The 22837-nt window shown below is 40.9% G+C and overlaps 1 protein-coding gene across 1 annotated transcript in view; it reads right to left on the bottom strand.

The window, feature by feature from the left end:
- LOC128653198 (caspase-1-A) overlaps positions 1 to 22837 on the bottom strand; it is a gene marked incomplete in the record, with an annotated part of 196297 nt that overhangs the window by 42672 nt on the left and 130788 nt on the right. Inside the window, 1 exon segment of the mRNA XM_053706343.1 lies at positions 16831 to 17092. Coding sequence (XP_053562318.1) covers positions 16831 to 17092 — 262 coding nt within the window.

Below are 22837 nucleotides of genomic sequence, written 5' to 3'. Positions count from 1 at the left end.
GGTACTAAGACCGCGGGGCATTGCAGTAGCACCTTACCTAGACGACATACTAATATAGGCGTCGTCTTTTCACAGAGCCAAGGTTCATACGGACATCATTCTGGCCTTTCTAAGGTCTCACGGGTGGAAAGTGAACGTAGAAAAGAGTTCTCTGTCCCCGCTCACAAGGGTTCCCTTTCTGGGAACATTAATAGGCTCGGTAGAAATGAAAATCTTTCTGACAGAGGTCAGAAAGTTAAAACTGTTGAATACTTGCCGAGTTCTTCATTCCATTCCTCGGCCTTCCGTGGCTCAGTGCATGGAAGTAATTGGTTTAATGGTTGCGGCGATGGATGTAGTCCCTTTCGCCCGAATCCATCTCAGACCACTGCAACTGTGCATGCTCAAACAGTGGAATGGAGATTACGCAGATTTATCTCCTCAAATTCAAATGGACCTAAAAACCAGAGACTCTCTTCTCTGGTGGTTGTCCCAAGATCACCTGTCTCAGGGAATGAGTTTCCGCAGACCGTAGTGGATCATTGACACGACCGATGCCAGTCTGGTAGGCTGGGGTGCGGCCTGGAACTCCCTGAAGGCTCAGGGACTATGGTCTCGGGAAGAATCTCTTCTCCCGATAAACATTTTGGAGCTGAGAGCGATTTTCAACACGCTCCAGGCGTGGCCTCAACTAGCAGAGGCCAAATTCATCAGATTTGGGGCATTCCAGAGTTGGATCTGATGGCGTCCCATCAGAACACCAAACTTCCCCTTTACGGATCCCAAGGCGGCATTGATAGATGCATTAATAGCGCCTTGGTCATTCAGTCTAGCTTATGTCTTTCCACCGTTTCCTCTTCTCCCTCGGCTAATAGCCAGAATCAAACAGGAGAAGCCTTCGGTAATTCTTATAGCGCCTGCGTGGCCACGCAGGACTTGGTATGCAGACCTAGTGGACATGTCATTGGTCCCACCATGGAAGCTTCCATCGAGGCAGGATCTTCTAATCCAGGCATGTCCAAAGTCCGGCCCGCGGGCCAATTGCGGCACGAGTACCGGACTGATATGGCCCCACAGACAATTTTACAAATATACATTATACGGCCCCCCAGTGAGTCCCCGACCGCCGCTCAGTTAAGTCCCAGAGCGCCGCTCAGTGAGTCCCCGAGCGCCGCTCAGGACTCATGAGATCTCTGGTTTGACGTCATCAGCCGGCACAGGAAGAAGGGGAAAGTCCAAATCTCGCGAGATCTCGGACGCACAGGAATAAGCAAGGAGATATTTCAAGGTATAAAAAGTTCAATTTATGACATGTCATTCAATGTAAAAACATAAAAGACACAGCATACACAGCTTTTTCTTGGGAGAAACGTTGTTATAAATATATTTGAACACATGTATACTTGGTGTTATGTTCCTGTTCACATTTTCTGAACTTAAAAGTTGACAGACAACCTTTATTAGTTTGTGTAATGTACTTTACAATGTTCCTGACATATTTCAGCTTCCTGTTTTTTTATATTAAAGGCAGAGTGATTTAACACCTGTTTAGATTTGTCATCCAAGTCACAAAATGTAAAAGTATGCCGTTTTCAATAAACTTTGCATAAAATAGTTAATTTGTATTTATTTTAAAATGGTTCAAAGAATATCAGGTAAAATGGTCGGCCCTCGCACATGTTCACTTCATGAAATCTGGCACTCTTCCAAAAAAGTTTGGACACCCCTGTTCTAATCCAAGGTCCTTTCAAGCATCCAAATCTAGTTTCTCTGCAACTGACTGCTTGGAGATTGAACGCTTAATCCTAGCTAAGCGGGTTTCTCTGAATCAGTTATAGATACTCTGATACAGGCCAGAAAGCCTGTCACCAGGAAAATTTACCATAAGATATGGCGGAAATATCTTTGTTGGTGTGAATCCAAGGGTTACTCGTGGAGTAAAGTTAGGATTCCAAGGATATTGTCTTTTCTCCAAGAAGGTTTGGAGAAAGGTCTGTCAGCTAGTTCCTTAAAAGGACAGATATCTGCTCTATCTATTCTGTTACACAGGCGTCTGGCAGTTGTACCAGACGTTCATGCGTTTGCACAGGCCTTAGTTAGAATCAAGCCTTTCGACAGCCCTGTGGCTCCTCCATGGAGTCTAAACTTAGTTCTTTCAGTTCTTCAAGGGGTTCCGTTTGAACCTTTACATTCCATAGATATCAAGTTATTATCTTGGAAAGTTTTGTTTTTAGTAGCTATCTCTTCTGCTCGAAGAGTTTCAGAATTATCTGCTTTACAGTGTGATTCACCCTATCTGGTGTTCCATGCAGATAAGGTTGTTTTGCGTACTAAACCTGGTTTCCTTCCGAAGGTGGTTTCTAATAAGAATATTAACCAGGAAATTATTGTTCCTTCTCTGTGCCCTAATCCAGTTTCTAAGACGGAACGACTGTTGCACAATCTTGATGTGGTTCGTGCTTTAAAGTTCTATTTAAAGGCAACAAAGGATTTCAGACAAACATCATCCTTGTTTGTTGTCTATTCCGGTAAGAGGAGAGGTCAGAAAGCGACTGCTACCTCTCTTTCATTCTGGCTGAAAAGCATCATCCGATTGGCTTATGAGACTGCTGGTAAGCAGCCTCCTGAACGAATTACAGCTCATTCCACTAGAGCTGTGGCTTCCACATGGGCTTTCAAGAATGAGGCTTCTGTTGAACAGATTTGTAAGGCAGCGACTTGGTCTTCACTGCATACATTTGCCAAATTTTACAAATTCGATACTTTTGCTTCTTCGGAGGCTATTTTTGGGAGAAACGTTTTGCAAGCAGTGGTGCCTTCCGTTTAGGTTACCTGACTTGTTCCCTCCCTTCATCCGTGTCCTATTGCTTTGGTATTGGTATCCCACAAGTAAGGATGAAGCCGTGGACTGAATACACCAAGTAAGAGAAAACAGAATTTATGCTTACCTGATAAATTACTTTCTCTTACAGGTGTATTCAGTCCACGGCCCGCCCTGATATTTAAGTCAGGTTTAAATTTAATTTACAATAACTACAGTCACCACTGCACCCTATGGTTCTCCTTTTTCTCCTAACCGTCGGTCGAATGACTGGGGGGGGCGGAGCCTGAGGGGAGCTATATGGACAGCTTTGCTGTGTGCTCTCTTTGATGAAGCCGTGGACTGAATACACCTGTAAGAGAAAGTAATTTATCAGGTAAGCATAAATTCTGTTTTATATATATATATATATATATATATATATATATACAGTATATGTGTGTGTATATATATATATATATATATATATAAGGTAGCCCTCAGTTTACGCCGGGGTTAAGTTCCAGAAGGAATGGTTGTAAATCGTAACTGTTGTAAATTGAAACCTAATTCATCATGTAAGTCAATGGGAAGTGAGGGAGTTAGGTTCCAGGCCCCTCTCAAAATTTTCATAAGTAACACCTAATACATTATTTTTAAAGCTTTGAAATGAAGACTTTAAATGCGAAACATCATTATAAACCTAATAAAATAATCACACAACACAGAATATATAATTAAACTAAGTTAAATGAACAAAACATTTGCTAAACAGCATTATAAACCGAATAAAATAATCACACAACACAGACTTCACTTGCTTGACTTTGTTGCACCACAAGTGGACAGCTCCACCTACTGGCTATTTTAATCAATGCACTGCTTCTGAATGCTTTTCAATAGCAGTTACATGACTGGAAAAAAGGTTGTTATTCTGAAACGGTGCAAATTGAACCGTTGTAAACTGAGGGCCACCTGTATATATGTGTGTGTGTGTATGTATATATATATATATATGTGTGTGTATATATATATATATTTGTGTGTGTGTGTGTATATATATATATATATATATATATATATATATACACAGTATATATTTATTTATATATATATATATATATATATATATATACAAGTTCCAGAAACAAACACTCACATTTTTTTGGTTCTGTTTTTTTTGTTTGAGAAAGGGGGAAACCCCCGAAACGTCACAAAATAAAGTTTTGATTCTGCAATTAAAACCGGAGAGTGTGGTTGTTGATGAGGAATTTATATATATATATATATATATATACATACACAGTATATATATATATATATATATATATATATATACATACATACATACATATACTGTGTATGTATATATATATATAAGCAAAGATGAATCAGTTGCACTCTCACAAACACTTTTCCAAGAGCCAGGGTGCTAGAGTAGGTGAAATGTAGTAGAAAAGAAAACAGCACTCTCTGGGCTTAACTTAAACAGATGGTTTAATCGGTAACGTTTCGGGGAATGCTCCCCTTCATCAGACCAACAACATACAAGTGCAACAAACATTTAAAGCTACATAAACCCCTCCCCCTTGTGCAAAAACCGCCAAAACTGGTTGCCATGGCAACTACGCAATAGTCATGTCACAGAGCCCACACAAATAAATATATACACAAATGATCCTGATATATGGGCAGCTAAGCTAAGGATCCTTTAAACTGTACAGTATAGAGCCCTAGAATAATATAGATTAGAACAGTGCTTGTTAGTGTATATCATACACGGAGATCTGATACAATGCCATTCAGCCTTAGGCTGTATAAACAAATCCTATTTGCCATAGTTAAAAGACCAGAGTGTAACCATCAATAACTGTTATATGTGTCAAACCTGTCTACTACTGCACATTATACTGCTATAGTCACGATCCGGCTATACAATGATCATTAATCCTAAACATAGGGCAAATATGTTATTTGAACTCCCCATAAGTAGCTATCTGGCAGGGTAACAGGCGTTGAGGATAATCTAATCGTCCAACCCGATCCTAACTGTGGCCCAGAGCAGCCATCAGATGCAGTCCTGTGTCAGAGCTTACAGTGTGCCCCGTATGCCGTACGTATTAAGTAATGCGCATGCGTATCGCGCCGGCCCGAACCGCCCCCGATGAGACCCAACTATGTTCTTATTGGTTCTAGTGGACAAGCCCCCAAAAGTATCTATGTGCACTATTAACCAACGGGGATTTAGCCATAACAGTGGTTAATCTTAGCGCAGCGTCTGTGCTCACATATGGTATACACACATCCGTGCAGGGGTAAATTAGATAAAAGAAGTCAGGGACAACATAATAGGCCAACGATAGATAGGCAAGTTCATATTGTAGATAGTAAAGTGACAAAGCCCGTATTGCATATAGGCCCCCATAAAGGATCAGAAGCACTCATACCGCTCAGCCATGGGATCTACATTTTGATTGGTTCCGGTGGGACAAGGCCCACCACATCACAGTGGAGTGTCATAAACTATCAGGATGGCACCCACAGAATAAATGCATCAATGAAACCTGAGTAAGATCCAAACTTGCTCCAAGCAGTTGCACGAGCAGTTAAAATAAACATAAAGAAAACAAACCACATCTAGAAAAATACATTTTGCAAAACAGAATTATATAATCCCCAGACACATCATAACTAAACATCACCCATTCCTCCCGGCCAGAAACTCGTAATACGGCCAGCTCCAAGAAGAGTATGATATGTTCAAAATTAGGAGGGGGTATGGGTTACGTGGACGGAGTATGTATGACATACAATAGTCCCTCTGTGACTCTGGTTAGTCAAAGGTCACTAATGGCCGCATGGAGAGTACCCCCAACATCCTACATAAGAAGGGCAGGATAAGTCCTACAACCTACAAGATTAGGCACTATCTGACGTGCACTACGAAATTTGTCATATATATGTTGAATTGCAGATGTGGACTGTTCTATATTGGTAAGACCTCTGACGACATCAAGAAAAGGATGGCCAACCACAGGAGTGCGATCCGGACAGCAATTGAAAAAGGGAAGAGTGATCAGCCGGTGGCCAGACATTTCATGGAGGAGGGTCACTCTGTCGCTGGCCTCAGATTTAAGCTTATTGACCACGTACCACCTCTCCCTAGGGGCGGGGATAGAGACACTCGTCTCCTGCAAAAAGAAGCTGAGTGGATCTTTAAATTGGACACCATACACCCCAGAGGTTTGAATATGGGAATAGACTGGCATTGTTTTTTATGATTGTTCAATATTTAACTACCACATGTGCACTAATACATTGTGCATTTAATCGTATTATGTAGATGTGTTGGTACTAAGCACTCATCTCTGATTCATATGACTTATCCTGCCCTTCTTATGTAGGATGTTGGGGGTTCTCTCCATGCGGCCATTAGTGACCTTTGACTAACCAGAGTCACAGAGGGACTATTGTATGTCATACATACTCCGTCCACGTAACCCATACCCCCTCCTAATTTTGAACATATCATACTCTTCTTGGAGCTGGCCGTATTACGAGTTTCTGGCCGGGAGGAATGGGTGATGTTTAGTTATGATGTGTCTGGGGATTATATAATTCTGTTTTGCAAAATGTATTTTTCTAGATGTGGTTTGTTTTATTTATGTTTATTTTAACTGCTCGTGCAACTGCTTGGAGCAAGTTTGGATCTTACTCAGGTTTCATTGATCCATTTATTCTGTGGGTGCCATCCTGATAGTTTATGACACTCCACTGTGATGTGGTGGGCCTTGTCCCACCGGAACCAATCAAAATGTAGATCCCATGGCTGAGCGGTATGAGTGTTTCTGATCCTATATGGGGGCCTATATGCAATACGGGCTTTGTCACTTTACTATCTACAATATGAACTTGCCTATCTATCGTTGGCCTATTATGTTGTCCCTGACTTCTTTTATCTAATTTACCCCTGCACGGATGTGTGTATACCATATGTGAGCACAGACGCTGCGCTAAGATTAACCACTGTTATGGCTAAATCCCCGTTGGTTAATAGTGCACATAGATACTTTTGGGGGCTTGTCCACTAGAACCAATAAGAACATAGTTGTGTCTCATCGGGGGCGGTTCGGGCCGGCGCGATACGCATGCGCATTACTTAATACGTACGGCATACGGGGCACACTGTAAGCTCTGACACAGGACTGCATCTGATGGCTGCTCTGGGCCACAGTTAGGATCGGGTTGGACGATTAGATTATTCTCAACGCCTGTTACCCTGCCAGATAGCTACTTATGGGGAGTTCAAATAACATATTTGCCCTATGTTTAGGATTAATGATCATTGATCATTGTATAGCAGGATCGTGACTATAGCAGTATAATGTGCAGTAGTAGACAGGTTTGACACATATAACAGTTATTGATGGTTACACTCTGGTCTTTTAACTATGGCAAATAGGATTTGTTTATACAGCCTAAGGCTGAATGGCATTGTATCAGATCTCCGTGTATGATATACACTAACAAGCACTGTTCTAATCTATATTATTCTAGGGCTCTATACTGTACAGTTTAAAGGATCCTTAGCTTAGCTGCCCATATATCAGGATCATTTGTGTATATATTTATTTGTGTGGGCTCTGTGACATGACTATTGCTTTATCATTTATCACTTGTATTTATTTTTTGTGTAGTTGCCATGGCAACCAGTTTTGGCGGTTTTTGCACAAGGGGGAGGGGTTTATGTAGCTTTAAATGTTTGTTGCACTTGTATGTTGTTGGTCTGATGAAGGGGAGCATTCCCCGAAACGTTACCGATTAAACCATCTGTTTAAGTTAAGCCCAGAGAGTGCTGTTTTCTTTTCTACTATGATATATATATATATATATATATATATATATATATATATATATACATACATACATACACAGTATATATATATATATATATATATACACACATACACAGTATATATATATATATACAGGGAGTGCAGAATTATTAGGCAAATGAGTATTTTGACCACATCATCCTCTTTATGCATGTTGTCTTACTCCAAGCTGTATAGGCTCGAAAGCCTACTACCAATTAAGCATATTAGGTGATGTGCATCTCTGTAATGAGAAGGGGTGTGGTCTAATGACATCAACACCCTATATCAGGTGTGCATAATTATTAGGCAACTTCCTTTCCTTTGGCAAAATGGGTCAAAAGAAGGACTTGACAGGCTCAGAAAAGTCAAAAATAGTGAGATATCTTGCAGAGGGATGCAGCACTCTTAAAATTGCAAAGCTTCTGAAGCATGATCATCGAACAATCAAGCGTTTCATTCAAAATAGTCAACAGGGTCGCAAGAAGCGTGTGGAAAAACCAAGGCGCAAAATAACTGCCCATGAACTGAGAAAAGTCAAGCGTGCAGCTGCCAAGATGCCACTTGCCACCAGTTTGGCCATATTTCAGAGCTGCAACATCACTGGAGTGCCCAAAAGCACAAGGTGTGCAATACTCAGAGACATGGCCAAGGTAAGAAAGGCTGAAAGACGACCACCACTGAACAAGACACACAAGCTGAAACGTCAAGACTGGGCCAAGAAATATCTCAAGACTGATTTTTCTAAGGTTTTATGGACTGATGAAATGAGAGTGAGTCTTGATGGGCCAGATGGATGGGCCCGTGGCTGGATTGGTAAAGGGCAGAGAGCTCCAGTCCGACTCAGATGCCAGCAAGGTGGAGGTGGAGTACTGGTTTGGGCTGGTATCATCAAAGATGAGCTTGTGGGGCCTTTTTGGGTTGAGGATGGAGTCAAGCTCAACTCCCAGTCCTACTGCCAGTTTCTGGAAGACACCTTCTTCAAGCAGTGGTACAGGAAGAAGTCTGCATCCTTCAAGAAAAACATGATTTTCATGCAGGACAATGCTCCATCACACGCGTCCAAGTACTCCACAGCGTGGCTGGCAAGAAAGGGTATAAAAGAAGAAAATCTAATGACATGGCCTCCTTGTTCACCTGATCTGAACCCCATTGAGAACCTGTGGTCCATCATCAAATGTGAGATTTACAAGGAGGGAAAACAGTACACCTCTCTGAACAGTGTCTGGGAGGCTGTGGTTGCTGCTGCACGCAATGTTGATGGTGAACAGATCAAAACACTGACAGAATCCATGGATGGCAGGCTTTTGAGTGTCCTTGCAAAGGTGGCTATATTGGTCACTGATTTGTTTTTGTTTTGTTTTTGAATGTCAGAAATGTATATTTGTGAATGTTGAGATGTTATATTGGTTTCACTGGTAAAAATAAATAATTGAAATGGGTATATATTTGTTTTTTGTTAAGTTGCCTAATAATTATGCACAGTAATAGTCACCTGCACACACAGATATCCCCCTAAAATAGCTATAACTAAAAACAAACTAAAAACTACTTCCAAAACTATTCAGCTTTGATATTGAGTTTTTTTGGGTTCATTGAGAACATAGTTGTTGTTCAATAATAAAATTAATCCTCAAAAATACAACTTGCCTAATAATTCTGCACTCCCTGTATATATATATATATATATACATACACAGTATATATATATATATATATTGTGTGTATATATGTAGTTGTAAGGGATTTCCATTTACCTTACACTGTGCCTTTAAGGATTCTCCTCCTCCTCCTCCCTATAAAGACTCACAGCCTGCCTATCCTTGTTGCTGGATTATTGAAGTTGTTTCATGCAGCAACTCTCGACTAGCCTCTACCTAAGAAGTAGCTTAAGCTTCTACGGTCCTAACCTGAAACTTGTTCTTTATTTGTTTAAAGTTTCCAACTCAGCTGGTCTCCGCTGGTCTCCGCTCTCGGCAAATCTTTCACAGCTACCAGGAGCTGCGGTGACGTCATCAGCTACCGCCGCCTCCAGTCTCCAGCGTGTCTCTGTAGCTGATGCCGGGAAGTTGCGGACAAGCTCCGTCCAGAAAGGCTGCCCTCAGCACTAATTGCGGTAACTACAATTTAGATATTGCAGCGGACAAGGTATGATCTTTTGCTTTTCCTTTGCCTAAAATTGTCAATCTGTACTCTGTGTTAAATTTGATTACAGGCGATAGTATTAAGGCCATATTAAGTCACAGAGACAACCAGGGAAATAACCTATGATCAAGGTTGTTCCTGTGACACATAACAACATTTTACAAAAGGAAATATATGAGCTTATTCAAGTTATCCTGAATTCTCTTATTCTGTTATATTTGTCATAAGACTCATCACAGATTCTTACATAATAATCCAGCCAAAAAGATCTACACAGAACCAACATATTTGGTTAAACTTAATTTTATTTCAGTCCTGATACTTAAACACATACTGAGATATGGAACCTAACACTATGGCAGATCATGTAAAAAGCCTGTCTGACAGGGATGACCTCCTAGCCAATTCATTTCTTGAATTACAGGTAGAGAATCAGGCTCTAAAAGCCTGTCTCAGAGAAACTTTAGCAGACAAACCTACTACAACAGAGCACACACCTGAACCTGCTGTATCAACTCCTGAAAGGTTCTCTGGTAATAGAGCACAGTTCAGAGAATTCAGGAATTCTTGCTTGCTCATGTTCCAATTAAAACCTAAGACCTATGCTACTGAGAGAACCAGAGTGTTAACGGTAATCTTTTACCTTAGAGGAGAGCCCAGGGCATGGGCGGATACTTTCTTTGAGAAAGAAGACCCTATTTAGGGTTCATTGGAAGCTTTTTTCTCTGAGATGTCAACTCTTTATGATGATCCTTACAAACAGATATCTTCAGAAAATAACTTGCGTGCATTGAAACAGAACAAAAACCCAGTTGAAACATACATCACTCAATTCAAAATTTATGCAAGAGATGCTATGTGGAACGAAATTTCACTTAAAAATCAATTTCGTTTAGGATTAAGTGAAGAGCTCAGGGATGAGATATCACGTATAGGGGTACCCGAGACTCTGGAGGAATTCTATACAGTCTCTATCTCCATAGATAGGCGTCTCAGAGAGAGACGTTGTGAAAGATTGGGTGTTACAAAGAGATTACCTATGTCACCTACTACTGCTATAAAGGACCTGCCACAGCCCATGGAGATAGGGTTCATTAAGGGTCCCCTATCTATGCAGGAAAAGACCAGAAGGAAGAATCTAAATCTCTTTTTATATTGTGCATCTCCTAAACATGAGGTGAAAGATTGCCCCCAACTGGCAAAACAAAAAATTGGTAAGAAACCACAACCTCAACTCAGTTTTTTCTCTAGGTTTGTTTCTACCTCTTATCTCACACTTCCTGTCTTATTACAGTGGGAATCCTGCAAGATCCAGATGATGGCTCTAATTGACACCGGATCCTGCGGAAACTTCATTGACATGAAATTTGTGAAACTTAATAAAATACCTTTGATTTCAAAGCAAACTCCTGTCTCAGTAAAAGTCATTGATGGTAGTATTTTATCAAGTGGTCCTCTCACACACCAAACTATACCCCTACACCTTCATACAGCCAACCACAACTCTGAACTCATTTCTTTGGATGTTATCTCTTCTCCTATGTTCAGTGTAATTCTTGGTATAAAATGGTTAAGTTCACACAAACCTCATATAGATTGGACACACTTAACTATTACATTTCCTGATCACTCAGAGGAAAAACATCCATCTAATGATTCTATTCTCCTCTCTGTAACTAACATTGACAATAACATACCCTTAGAATACCACGAATTTAGAGATGTGTTCGATAAGACCGAAGCAGAATCTCTTCCACCTCACAGGGCCTATGATTGCCCCATAGATCTGCTTCCAGGGGTATCAATACCTTTTGGCCATCTCTACCCACTCTCTAAACCTGAATTAGAACATTTAAAGGTCTATATTGATGACAACCTCAAAAAAGGATTCATAAGACCTAGTACGTCCCCTGTGGGTGCTGGTATGTTTTTTGTTACCAATAAGGATGGTACTCTTAGGCCTATAATAGATTACAGAGAGTTGAACAAGCGCACTAGGAAAAACAGATACCCCCTTCCATTAATCCCAGAATTAATAGAAAGATTACGAGGATCCTCGTTTTTCACTAAGTTGGATCTCAGAGGAGCCTACAATCTAATCAGAATAAGAGCTGGGGACGAGTGGCTTACAGCATTTAGGACTAGATATGGTCTTTATGAATATACTGTAATGCCATTCGGTTTGTGTAATGCCCCAGCTACATTTCAATGTTTCATTAATGACATTTTCAGGGACATACTGGATGTTTATGTCATAGTCTATCTTGATGACATTCTGATCTACTCCTCTGATTTGGTCCAACACAGAGTTCATGTCAAGGAAGTTTTACTCCGTTTAAGGCATAACAAATTGTATGCAAAACCTGAAAAATGTACATTTGAAACTAAAAATATAACCTTTTTGGGATACCACATCACCGAACAAGGTATATCAATGGATACAAAAAAGGTTCAAGCAATACTTGAGTGGCCTACGCCCACCTCTAAGAAAGATGTACAACGCTTCCTGGGATTCTCTAACTTTTACAGGAAGTTTATCCCAGGATTCGCTAATATCAGTAAACCTCTCACAGATCTAACTAAACTGCATAATAAGTTTTACTGGACACCACAAGCTCAAGATGCATTTGATTTCCTGAAACAGAAGTTCTCTACTGAACCCATCTTAAGATTTCCAGATCTGCATCATCAGTTTGTCCTGGAAGTCGACGCCTCGGAATATGCTATAGGAGCTATCCTTTCCAAAAGACCTTCTTGTAAGGAACCTCTTCATCCAGTGGCCTACTTCTCTAGAGTTCTACAACCGGCAGAGATAAACTACCCTGTGGGGGAGAAGGAGCTGCTAGCGATTAAAAGTTCATTCGACCACTGGCGACATCTTCTGGAGGGTGCTGTCCATCCCATAATTCTATTCACTGACCACAAGAATTTGCAGTACCTCCAATCAAACAAGACTCTCTCTTATAGGCAACTGCGTTGGAGTCTTTACTTCTCAAGATTTCACTATAACATCTCTTATAGGCCTGGAGAAAAGAATGGTAAAGCGGATGCTCTATCCCGAATGCCTATCAGAAATAATCCAGAAAATCCTCCATCCACGGTCATCCCTCAAGAATGTTTTATTGGGTTACTCACTACTCAAATCAAAGCAGACCAACTCGCTAACACTGAGAGACCGTTAGATCTTACTTTACATCCAGATGGATTATACTATAAAGAAGACAAGCTATATATTCCTCCTGAACATCGCCAAGCCGTCTTACAACAGGTCCATGACTCACCACTGGCAGGACATATGGGCATAGAAAAGACTACTGAACTACTCCTTCGTTCCTACTGGTGGCCTGGTCTCAGAAAAACTGTACAAACATACGTGTCTGACTGTATTACGTGTGCCACTTCCAAACACGCAAAACAACGACCTTTTGGGTTCTTACAACCCCTTTCAGTGCCTAACAGACCGTGGGAGAAAATCTCCATGGATTTTATAGTTGACCTCCCTAGGTCTAATGGATTCAATACCATTTTTGTTGTAACAGACCTGTTTTCCAAAATGGCTCATTTTATTCCCACTACTGCCTTACCCACCTCCAAACATGCTTCTGACTTGTTTCTTAGAGAAATAATACTTTTACATGGTATACTCAAGTCTGTTATAAGTGATTGTGGGACACAGTTCACTTCCAGGTTTTGGAGAAATCTCTGTAAATCCCTTCACATTGAACAGTGCCTCACGACTTCTTTCCACCCACAGTCCAATGGGCGAACGGAGAGAGGGTGAATCAAAGCATTGAGCAGTATTTACGCTGTTATTGCTCTCAGGAGCAGCACACCTGGGCAACATATCTCCATTTAGCATAATTCGCTCACAATAACCATGTAAATTCCTCCACTGGTTTTACTCCTTTCTTTGTTAATTACGGATTGCATCCTCGCTCAGACCTTCTACCTAAAATAGAAACGCCTTGTCCTCAGGTGAATGATACAGTGAATGACATCTCCCGAATTTTTACATCTGTAAAAACTCACGTTTTGGATGCTCAAGCTACTCAAAGCAAGTACTACAACTTGAGACATAGAACGGGACCTCGTTATTCGGTAGGTCAGCGGGTTTGGTTGTCCACTAAGAACCTAAAAATGCATTACCCTTGTAGGAAATTGGGTCGTACTTTTATTGGACCATTTGTCATCTCCTGCATCTCGAATCCACTCACTGTTACTCTAGATCTACCGCCTTCCCTGAAGGTGCATCCTACCTTCCATATATCTTTAGTGAAGCCATGTCATTCGGATGTACCTCCACTTACTCATCTTCCACATTCATCGGCTTTAAGTGACCAAGAGGAGTTTTATGTGCACAGCATCATAGACTCCCGACTTGTCCGTGGTCAGTTATTCTACTTGGTCCGTTGGCTGGGTTATGGGCCTGAGGAAGATTCGTGGGAACCCGTCTCCAATCTCTCTGCTCCCAGGTTGATCTCCCAGTTCCATCGGAGGCACCCTGACAGACCACGTCCTTGAAACCTCGCTGTGGTTTCCTTCAGGGGGGGGGCTCTGTAAGGGATTTCCATTTACCTTACACTGTGCCTTTAAGGATTCTCCTCCTCCCTATAAAGACTCACAGCCTGCCTATCTTTGTTGCTGGATTATTGAAGTTGTTTCATGCAGCAACTCTCGACTAGCCTCTACCTAAGAAGTAGCTTAAGCTTCTACGGTCCTAACCTGAAACTTGTTCTTTATTTGTTTAAAGTTTCCAACTCAGCTGAGAACCGCTGGTCTCCGCTCTCGGCAAATCTTTCACAGCTACCAGGAGCTGCGGTGACGTCATCAGCTACCGCCGCCTCCAGTCTCCAGCGCGTCTCTGTAGCTGATGCCTGGAAGTTGCGGACAAGCTCCGTCCAGAAAGGCTGCCCTCAGCACTAATTGCGGTAACTACAATTTAGATATTGCAGCGGACAAGGTATGATCTTTTGCTTTTCCTTTGCCTAAAATTGTCAATCTGTACTCTGTGTTAAATCTGATTACAGGCGATAGTATTAAGGCCATATTAAGTCACAGAGACAACCAGGGAAATAACCTATGAGCAAGGTTGTTCCTGTGACACATAACAACATTTTACAAAAGGAAATATATGAGCTTATTCAAGTTATCCTGAATTCTCTTATTCTGTTATATTTGTCATAAGACTCATCACAGATTCTTACAGTAGTATAGCTATATAATATAAACAATTATTAACACTGTGTCATAGAAAATTAAAAATATATTTATTGATATATATATATATATAGAACCAAGAGAAGGTAAAATATAGAGGCGCTTAGTGTAAGGAGCTAGTTACTGTATCTATAATAAGACACATAAAGTACAAAAAGTTACAATAATTAACTGCTGATTAATATGGGGGAAAAAAAGTAGAAAAAACCAGATACATATATAAAACTATCACAGTGTTTACAATTATATTGTTTACAATTATATTGCTAATATCAAATACCTGCAGCTATCTGTATTATATATAGAGAGACTAGTCTAGCAAATAATATTGTTATTGCTAGAACACCACAGGTGACAAAAAGGTTCGCAATACATACAGTTAGTACAGGCAATTTACAAAAGATAAACCACAAGAATGTTCATGCAGTTAGAGTCCATATGTGATACTGTTGTGCAAAAAAGGAAAAAGGTGGAAATCCCAAAGTGGCGGATCACACTGTCCCCTCAAGGGGTTCTACTTACTCTCCTTTACCTCAATCTGTATGAGGTAAGTGTCGCGTGGGGTAAGTAGAAAGTCCTTCCTTGTAGTGGCAAGTATCCTATGGCTTGTTTTCTGTCTTCCAACGCTAATACTTCTTCCTTTTTTCGGCTCCTTCGTTTAGACGTCAGAGGCGCAATCTAGTGACGTCACCAGATTAGGGTACTACTACTGTCCCTGCTTAGCCGTAGCGCATACACCAATTGGAAAATGAGTACAGAAAAAGGCGGAGCCTAATACTTCTTCCTTTTTTTCGGCTCCTTGGTTTAGACTTGGTTTAGAGCTCTATTGGTCTTGTGGGGTTTGGGGATCCCACTTTTCTAATAAGTAATTTTGGGGCTGCATAGTGAGCTAACTACACTTCATTTATAATTATAATACAACAATATAATAATATTTTTTTTCAGGAATTTACACTAGCATTACCTATACTTGCGCCGGTGTCACAATCTTTCTCTTTGTCCACATATATATATATATATATATATATATATATATATATATATAGAGAGAGAGAGAGAGAGAGAGAGAGAGAGAGATCTACATATACAGTCATACAATATATAAAATCAGTTGACACTATGGCATAAATGGAAGACTTGCATAAGATACACATTATCTCACACAAGTATAACAAAAGCTTCTAGCAGCTCATTACATCTAGGAGAGAAGGGGTTAAGAAAAGGCCTGTGTTCTACTATTAGCTTCAGGGAGTGGGTTGGCAGCAATACAGATACAAGAGACAGGATTCCTTTAAAAATAAACAGACATTAGCTAAAGATGCACACCCACCCCGTATCTCTGACCTTGGTTCCCTGCTATGTTCTGCCTGAGTTTTTTTTACTTAAAAGAGGCTGTCAGCACTTGGATAGGGAGATAGTATCCTTGGCATGGCACAGCATGGGACTAAGAAGGAGGGAAATCACTAAGTACAGTAGCCTAGGAGATTGCTAAGATCACGCTGGTAGAGGGGCCATGGGGAGGCACTGCATACCACATTGGAGGGCGTTCATCAAGCTCCATGTGCAGCTAGACCCTTATACAGAGCCCTGAGTTAATAATGCAGCTCTACACTTGAGACTGTGGCGGCTTCAGGAATAAAAACTGCTCTGGGAAATACGACTGTTACAAGGCAAAGGGAACTGACAGTGGAGCATAAAACTACCAGCTGCTTGATGGGCCCCTTCCCCAAACGGGCCCCGGTGTGACTGCACCTGCTGCACCACTAGTAGTTCTGCCCCAGGATAGATAGATATAAAAAACATGATGTAACTTACGTCCACGACATGCTTGAATGATGATGACTTTGGGTTTGTCCATGAGATTTCGACAGTTTTGGTTATTAAGAGCGTTAAAGACTTTATTTAAGCACAGAAGGTCAGTAACAATGTCAGGTTCCTTTTCTTTATTTTTTTCTCTCTCACTGTTTACACCACAGATTCCATTATTCTCACCATGAGACATTATAACTATGAAGGTGCTATCCGAATCCAAATGTTCTTCCCGAGCAGCAAACTCTTTCAATTTCTCCAGCATCTCCTGAAATGTGAACAGTGAAAGAGACGAGATTCAAGATGGCACAAAGTGTAACTCAAGCATATTTTGCTTAGGATTGCTAGTATGTTATTTTGCAGTTAAAATGGAGTTCTCTTGCACTGAATGTTCAGAAATCAAAATTCCTAAAAATGCTGAAAATGATTTTGTTTTTGTTTGTTATATTCTCATTTTGCAATTATTAAAACCTATGTTTTGCATATTTTTTGTGTTAGCATTCACTATATAAAATAAGTTTTAAATGGTAATGGTCAACATAAAAATATATAAAGAAAACTACAAATTACTTGGTTTTGTTCATAAAGTCACTTCAAATGGACATTTAAAAAAATTGTAGTTAATTTTCACAGCTAAAATCAACAACTGATAAGACGTTATAAAACTGTACTTGTCTATATCAGAATAGAAAAAAATAGGTCATAAATACAGATAGAATAGATCAGAATACATGAAAAATATAATTTATGCTTACCTGATAAATTATTTTCTTTCAATTTAATTACTAGTGGGGATTCAACTCCTGGCCACCAGGTGGAGGCAAAGAACACCCCAGCAAAGCTTCAAGTATCCTCTCACTCCCCACAATCCCCAGTGATTCAGCCGAGGAATAATTTAAAGAGAAGACACAAAGGGTATAGAGGTGCCTGAGGTTTAGAAAATGACAAAAAGCCATCTTAAAATAAGGGCGGTTCGAGGACGCTCCATGCAAGGAAAGAAAAGAATTTATCAGGTAAGCATAAATTATATTTTCTTTCCAATGGCATGGAGAGTCCACGAATCCATTCAATTACTAGTGGGAACCAATACCAAAGTTAGAGTCCACAGAATGGAAGGGAGGGATACACAAGACAGGCGAACCTAAACAGAAGGCACAACCACTTGAAGAACTTTCCTCCCAAAGGAAGCCTCAGCTAAGGCAAAAACATCAAATTTGGAAATAGTATGCAAATGCCTTGCAAATCTGTTCCACAGAAGCATCATTTTTAAAGGCCCAAGAGGAAGCGACAGCCTTAGTGGAGTGAGCCGTAATTTTCTCTGGATGCTGCTGTCCAGTTGTCTCATAAGCCAATGGAATAACACTTCTCAACCAGAAGGAGAGAGTAGAAGAAGTTGCCTTCTGACCCCTCCGTTTACCAGGAAAGACAACAAAAAGAGCAGATGATTGATGAAAATATTTCGTAGCTTGCAAATAGAACTTCAAAGTACGCACAACATCCAGATTGTGCAACAACCGCTTCTTCTTAGAGGAAGGATTGGGAAAAAAACAGAATTTATGTTTACCTGATAAATTACTTTCTCCAACGGTGTGTCCGGTCCACGGCGTCATCCTTACTTGTGGGATATTCTCTTCCCCAACAGGAAATGGCAAAGAGCCCAGCAAAGCTGGTCACATGATCCCTCCTAGGCTCCACCTACCCCAGTCATTCGACCGACGTTAAGGAGGAATATTTGCATAGGAGAAACCATATGATACCGTGGTGACTGTAGTTAAAGAAAATAAATTATCAGACCTGATTAAAAAACCAGGGCGGGCCGTGGACCGGACACACCGTTGGAGAAAGTAATTTATCAGGTAAACATAAATTCTGTTTTCTCCAACATAGGTGTGTCCGGTCCACGGCGTCATCCTTACTTGTGGGAACCAATACCAAAGCTTTAGGACACGGATGAAGGGAGGGAGCAAATCAGGTCACCTAAATGGAAGGCACCACGGCTTGCAAAACCTTTCTCCCAAAAACAGCCTCAGAAGAAGCAAAAGTATCAAACTTGTAAAATTTGGTAAAAGTGTGCAGTGAAGACCAAGTCGCTGCCCTACATATCTGATCAACAGAAGCCTCGTTCTTGAAGGCCCATGTGGAAGCCACAGCCCTAGTGGAATGAGCTGTGATTCTTTCAGGAGGCTGCCGTCCGGCAGTCTCGTAAGCCAATCTGATGATGCTTTTAATCCAAAAAGAGAGAGAGGTAGAAGTTGCTTTTTGACCTCTCCTTTTACCAGAATAAACAACAAACAAGGAAGATGTTTGTCTAAAATCCTTTGTAGCATCTAAATAGAATTTTAGAGCGCGAACAACATCCAAATTGTGCAACAAACGTTCCTTCTTCGAAACTGGTTTCGGACACAAAGAAGGCACGACTATCTCCTGGTTAATGTTTTTGTTAGAAACAACTTTTGGAAGAAAACCAGGTTTAGTACGTAAAACCACCTTATCTGCATGGAACACCAGATAAGGAGGAGAACACTGCAGAGCAGATAATTCTGAAACTCTTCTAGCAGAAGAAATTGCAACCAAAAACAAAACTTTCCAAGATAATAACTTAATATCAACGGAATGTAAGGGTTCAAACGGAACCCCCTGAAGAACTGAAAGAACTAAGTTGAGACTCCAAGGAGGAGTCAAAGGTTTGTAAACAGGCTTGATTCTAACCAGAGCCTGAACAAAGGCTTGAATATCTGGCACAGCTGCCAGCTTTTTGTGAAGTAACACAGACAAGGCAGAAATCTGTCCCTTCAAGGAACTTGCAGATAATCCTTTCTCCAATCCTTCTTGGAGAAAGGATAGAATCTTAGGAATCTTTACCTTGTCCCAGGGGAATCCTTTAGATTCACACCAACAGATATATTTTTTCCATATTTTGTGGTAAATTTTTCTAGTTACAGGCTTTCTGGCCTGAACAAGAGTATCAATAACAGAATCTGAGAACCCTCGTTTTGATAAAATCAAGCGTTCAATCTCCAAGCAGTCAGCTGGAGTGAGACCAGATTCGGATGTTCGAACGGACCTTGAACAAGAAGGTCTCGTCTCAAAGGTAGCTTCCATGGTGGAGCCGATGACATATTCACCAGATCTGCATACCAAGTCCTGCGTGGCCACGCAGGAGCTATCAAGATCACCGACGCCCTCTCCTGATGGATCCTGGCTACCAGCCTGGGGATGAGAGGAAACGGCGGGAATACATAAGCTAGTTTGAAGGTCCAAGGTGCTACTAGTGCATCTACTAGAGTCGCCTTGGGATCCCTGGATCTGGACCCGTAGCAAGGAACCTTGAAGTTCTGACGAGAGGCCATCAGATCCATGTCTGGAATGCCCCACAGTTGAGTGATTTGGGCAAAGATTTCCGGATGGAGTTCCCACTCCCCCGGATGCAATGTCTGACGACTCAGAAAATCCGCTTCCCAATTTTCCACTCCTGGGATGTGGATTGCAGACAGGTGGCAGGAGCGAGTCTCCGCCCATTGAATGATTTTGGTCACTTCTTCCATCGCCAGGGAACTCCTTGTTCCCCCCTGATGGTTGTGTTTTTCTTAAAGCCTTAAAAGTATTGCACACCAAATTTGGAAGCTTTAACCCTTAAAATAACGGAACCGGAGCCGTTTTTAACTTTAACCCCTTTACAGTCCCTGGTATCTGCTTTGCTGAGACCCAACCAAGCCCAAAGGGGAATACGATACCAAATGATGCCTTCAGAAAGTCTTTTCTATGTATCAGAGCTCCTCACACATGCGACTGCATGTCATGCCTCTCAAAAACAAGTGCGCAATACCGGCGCGAAAATGAGACTCTGCCTATGATTAGGGAAAGCCCCTAAAGAATAAGGTGTCTAAAACAGTGCCTGCCGATATTATTTTACCAAAATACCCAGATTAAATGATTGAATAATAAAAACTACAGTTAAACACTAAAAAACTCTAAGCCATCTCCGTGGAGATGTTGCCTGTACAACGGCAAAGAGAATGACTGGGGTAGGCGGAGCCTAGGAGGGATCATGTGACCAGCTTTGCTGGGCTCTTTGCCATTTCCTGTTGGGGAAGAGAATATCCCACAAGTAAGGATGACGCCGTGGACCGGACACACCTATGTTGGAGAAATGAAGGAAGAACAATTTCTTGGTTAATATTGCGTTCCAAAACCACCTTAGGAAGGAATTCAAATTTAGTATGGAGAACCGCCTTATCCGCATGAAGAATAAGATAAGGAGAACCACACTGTAGAGCCGAAACTCTACGGGCAGGGGAAATTGCCAGCAGAAACAAAACCTTCCAGGACAATAACTTAATATCAATAGAATGCATAGGCTCAAATGGAGCCTGCTGCAGAACTTTGAGAACCAGATTAAGACTCCAAGGAGGAGCAATTGACCTAAACACAGATCTGATTCTAACCAAAGCCTGGACAAAAGATTGAACATCTGGCAAAGTTGCCAGACACTTCTGCAAAAGAATCGACAGAGCCGAAATCTGACCCTTTAGGGTACTGACTGATAAACCCTTTTCCAGGCCCTCCTGAAGAAAGGACAGAATATGGGGAATTCTCACCTGACTCCAAGAAAGACCCCTAGATCCGCACCAATGAAGGTATTTATGCCATACCTTATAATAAATCTTGCGAGTAACAGGCTTACGAGCCTGAATCATAGTCTCAATAACCTTCACAGAAAAACTTTGTCTGGACAAGACAGCATTTACATACATGCAGACGCACAACACACACAGCATTCACATACATGCAGACGCACAACACACACACTACACAGCATTCACATACATGTTGCAGGCACACAACACACACTACACAGCATTCACATACATGCAGGCACACAAAACACACTACACAGCATTCACATACATGCAGGCACACAACACACACACACACACTACACAGCATTCACATACATGCAGACACACAACACACACTACACAGCATTCCCATACATGCAGACACACAACACACACAAACTACACAGCATTTACATACATAAAGGCACACAACACACACTACACAGCATTCCCATACATGCAGACACACAACACACACACACACTACACAGCATTCACATACATGCAGGCACACAACACACACAGTCTTCACATACATACAGGCACACAACACACACAGCATTCACATACATGCAGGCACACAACATACTACACAGCATTCATATACATGCACACATATACACACACACACATATATATATATATGTATATATATATATATATATATATATATACACACACACACACACACATATATATATATATATATATATATATATACTGTATACACACATATATATATATATTATCTATACTATAATTGCATTTGTAATGTCCGTCGGTGTCGGCAGTTACGCACGCATCCTCAATGGAATGTTGGCAGCGCAAGGCAGCCAACAGAATGTTGGCTGCGCGTTCAGCCAAAAGAATTCACCTGGATGCAGCAAATCTGCATCCAGGGAGATTCTGAAAATGGCAGGATGGTGAAAGGATCCTCCCACATGAAGTGTTAACACATACACCGCAAACCCACACATTGCAAAATAATAAAGTAATTAACCCCTTAATCTCTTAACCGTCAACCACCCACATTGCAATAAACCTAATTACCCTATTAACCCCTAAACTGCAAAAAAAACCACATCGCAATAAACATAATTAACCTATTAACTCCTAAACCGCAAAACCCCCACATCGCAATAAACCTATTCACCCTATTAACTCCTAAACCGCAAAACCCCCACATCGCAATAAACCTAATTCACCCCTAAACCGAAAAAAATCCACATCGCAATAAACCTAATTAACCGATTAACCCCATAAACCGCAAAAACCTACAACACAAATAACTAATTAAATTACTAAGCCCCCTAACCTAACACCCCCTAAATTAACACAAATTACCTAAACTAAAAAATACTAATGTTACAAAAATTAAAAAAATAACATTACAG

This window comes from Bombina bombina, chromosome 3 (genome assembly GCF_027579735.1).
Source record: "Bombina bombina isolate aBomBom1 chromosome 3, aBomBom1.pri, whole genome shotgun sequence".
NCBI lineage: Eukaryota > Metazoa > Chordata > Amphibia > Anura > Bombinatoridae > Bombina > Bombina bombina.
This window is presented reverse-complemented; position numbering and strand designations above follow the sequence as displayed.